The 2,965-nt window shown below is 31.6% G+C and overlaps 1 protein-coding gene across 1 annotated transcript; it reads right to left on the bottom strand.

Annotated features, from left to right (window-relative positions):
* Positions 1 to 1,894: 1,894 nt before the first annotated feature.
* Positions 1,895 to 2,419, bottom strand: LOC18015027. Its single transcript, XM_006397037.1, has one exon. The coding sequence runs from the start codon at positions 2,417 to 2,419 to the stop codon at positions 1,895 to 1,897; it is 525 nt and encodes a 174-aa protein (XP_006397100.1).
* Between the last annotated feature and the right edge of the window lie 546 nt (positions 2,420 to 2,965).

Raw genomic sequence — 2,965 nt, 5'->3', positions numbered from 1 at the left:
CATTTCGTACCAGAACACAGCAAACATTACACGCAAACCATAAGAAGAAGACCACTCACTCGCTTCAAAAAACGCAGCAATATACTCATTATAATTATCAGAAATCAATCCATAGTATAACATGCACCCTTGAATGTTAAAAATTTACGAAGAGCAAATCCGTAATTTAGGCAATCGATGAAGATAAACCAGACCCGGTTGCAAAATTGGTATGACAATTGCAAAATTATTAGTTGAACTTAATTTGAACCAATTTAACTGATTTTTTAATCTATGAAGATAAATCAGACCCGTCTACAAAATCGGTATGACAATGGCAAAATTATTAGCTAAACTTCATTTGAACCAATTTAATCAATTTTTAAATCGATGAAGATAAACCATATCCGTCTACAAAATCAGTATAAAAATTGCAAAATTATTAGCTAAACTTAATTTGAACCAATTTAACCAATTTTTTAATGAGGAGCAAATGGTAATTAGCCACCATAAGATTGAATGAGAGGACTTAGAACTCAAAATTCACTTTGCTTTTAAGATATATGATATTATATTTTTTGAAAACTAATCCTTTTTCAAACAATTTTGAAAACTGTTATAAAATATAACATATATATATGGTGAGATTTGTGTTTTGTACATATATTATATTATATAATAAGAGAGAGGAGAGAGAGAAAAGATAGGAGTCTAGCGAATATTGTTTCTCTTATTCTTATGTTTTTTACGTCCATTTACATTACAAAGGGAGAGTTACATATATATAGAGAAGAAAAATATAAAATATTTGAAGCAGGGAAGCGGTGAAAAAACTGAGGCAGTGAATGCGTGAATAGATAATTATCCATGCACAAAAATCCATGAACGTCCATCAATTTTTCACTACTTCAAATATTTTGTTCGTTAATATTCATGCATTATTTAATCAGATTTTATATCATCTTGTTATTTTGAAGTGATGATCAATTTTTATATTCATGTTTTTCTGCAAGATCACTTCAAAAGATGGTGACCAATATCTGAATCTGCGCATTATGGAATTGAACAACCTAATTACAGTTTATTTTAAGAAGCTTAATTATGAAAATGGTGATATTCAATGAAAATTGGAATTTGACGAAAGGGGTTATTCATCTACAACAAAGTTGCAAAAACAGAAGTCATTTAGTATGTATATTTCTTTTAAAAAATATGTTAAAATACAATGTACTCTTCTTATATAATACAGATTTTAGAATAACGTATTGTTTTGTAGAAACGCGAACTTGAGTTTGCAAAATAATACAGATCATACTATATTGTTGTGTACTGAAGAGAGTATAGAGAACAAAAATCTGAAGTATGCTTATGATTTTGCCAAGATGACTAACGTTTTGATGGAGAAAGATGGACATCAAAATCAGCAAACATATAGAAAAGTTGTATCTACAGAATTATCGGTGGATATTGTGGATAAAAAAATATCATGAGCGATACGTCAATGTTTCAGATCAAATACGGGAACGGGATAAGACTCAGATGTGATTGACCGCTCTTCACTCAAACAAGTAACCAAGATGATGTGCCTTCGAAGCTTTCTCAATCTGAACAATGCGAGAGGGTTTTGTTTGTTGCTTTTCGGTTTTTCGTCGATGCACGGTGGGACATGTATGATCAGGAGGTCAGGGTTTTTGTGGTGTAATTAAATTCGAGAGACTTGTTTTGTGAATTGGATAAACATTATTTCCTTTTTTACTAATAGAAGTTTTTTTCGTTATCAAAATAACTTTTCTTTCTTTTAAAAAAAACATAACCAGATAAACAAGATAAACCTAACAAACTGAAAAACCAATGGAAACAATTAGAAGAAGGTTCTAAAAAAAGACCTAACAAAAGAGTTATCATGGAGAATTTGTTAGGCCGTCATGATTAAATCATATAGATCATCATTCAATGTCTCTGGCAGCGGTGGCATAAGCTTCATCTGCTCCGGCACATTCTCGTTAGACTTGTTGATGAGTTTCATGATGTTTTTGCGGCATCTCTGCAAGAGCGGAAGATTATCTTTGAGCTTTGATGAGAACATGAGATTTGCAGAAATCTGTTCAAACAACTGCTCGTTTTCTTTAAAAAGCTTATTGGTGTCCGCATCTTGAGGAAGATCATCAAAGTTTGGATTCTCAGCTTGGTCGCTTCCTAATCCATTCACGATCCATCTGCAACACATAGCTACGTCTCTTATGGTTTTGTTAGGAAGCTCTTGGGAGATTCTCGCGTAACGTGAAACAGAGTCGTTTAACGAACATGTAGCAGCAAATAAATTCTCAAGAATTGTTTGTTCTTCATTGGTCCAATCCATGGCTAACCCGGTTTGATGTTTCATCACTGAGCTCCCTTGCTGCGTTGCCGAGTTTTCGGAGTAGGCATAATGTTGATTCATTGCTTCGTTTATCTGTGCATGATTCATCATTCAAAGCACACACCGAAACCTAAAACAAGAAAAATATGAATAAATAGATTCTTATAACAAAACAAACAAGTCCAAAGATGTTAAGGATATAAAGAAAACCCTAGCTATGGAAAAAGCAAAGTAAAAATAAAAGAGTGTGTTTATTTACCAAAAATAAATATAAAAACAAATCCAAGTGGAATCGGGAATCATACACCAATTTATTACCTTGCGGTAAAAGATAAAGTTTGATTTCTATATATAGCAAGAATTTCAGATTAAAAAAAAATATATAAAAGAATTTAGGATTTTTGTAGTTTTATTTGATGTTTGCTTATCTTATCTCTTGTAGTTGTAACAAAGTATTTTCCAATTGTTTGATAGTATAATTGATGTGAGCATGGATGCCGAAAAAATAAAAATTGATGTGAGTTGGGATTTTTTTTTTATATAACAAAGACATTGGTTTGGGCATTTTGTTCAAATATACTTAAATATGCGTATGAAACTCATAACGAATTGAATTAAGACAAACAC

Source organism: Eutrema salsugineum, unplaced genomic scaffold (assembly GCF_000478725.1).
Source record: "Eutrema salsugineum unplaced genomic scaffold, Eutsalg1_0 scaffold_3, whole genome shotgun sequence".
Taxonomy (NCBI): Eukaryota; Viridiplantae; Streptophyta; class Magnoliopsida; order Brassicales; family Brassicaceae; genus Eutrema; species Eutrema salsugineum.
This window is presented reverse-complemented; position numbering and strand designations above follow the sequence as displayed.

Bases quoted from the DNA above. Each gene is read 5' to 3' on its own strand.
- LOC18015027 (XM_006397037.1), bottom strand. From the start codon at position 2,419: ATGAATCAACATTATGCCTACTCCGAAAACTCGGCAACGCAGCAAGGG.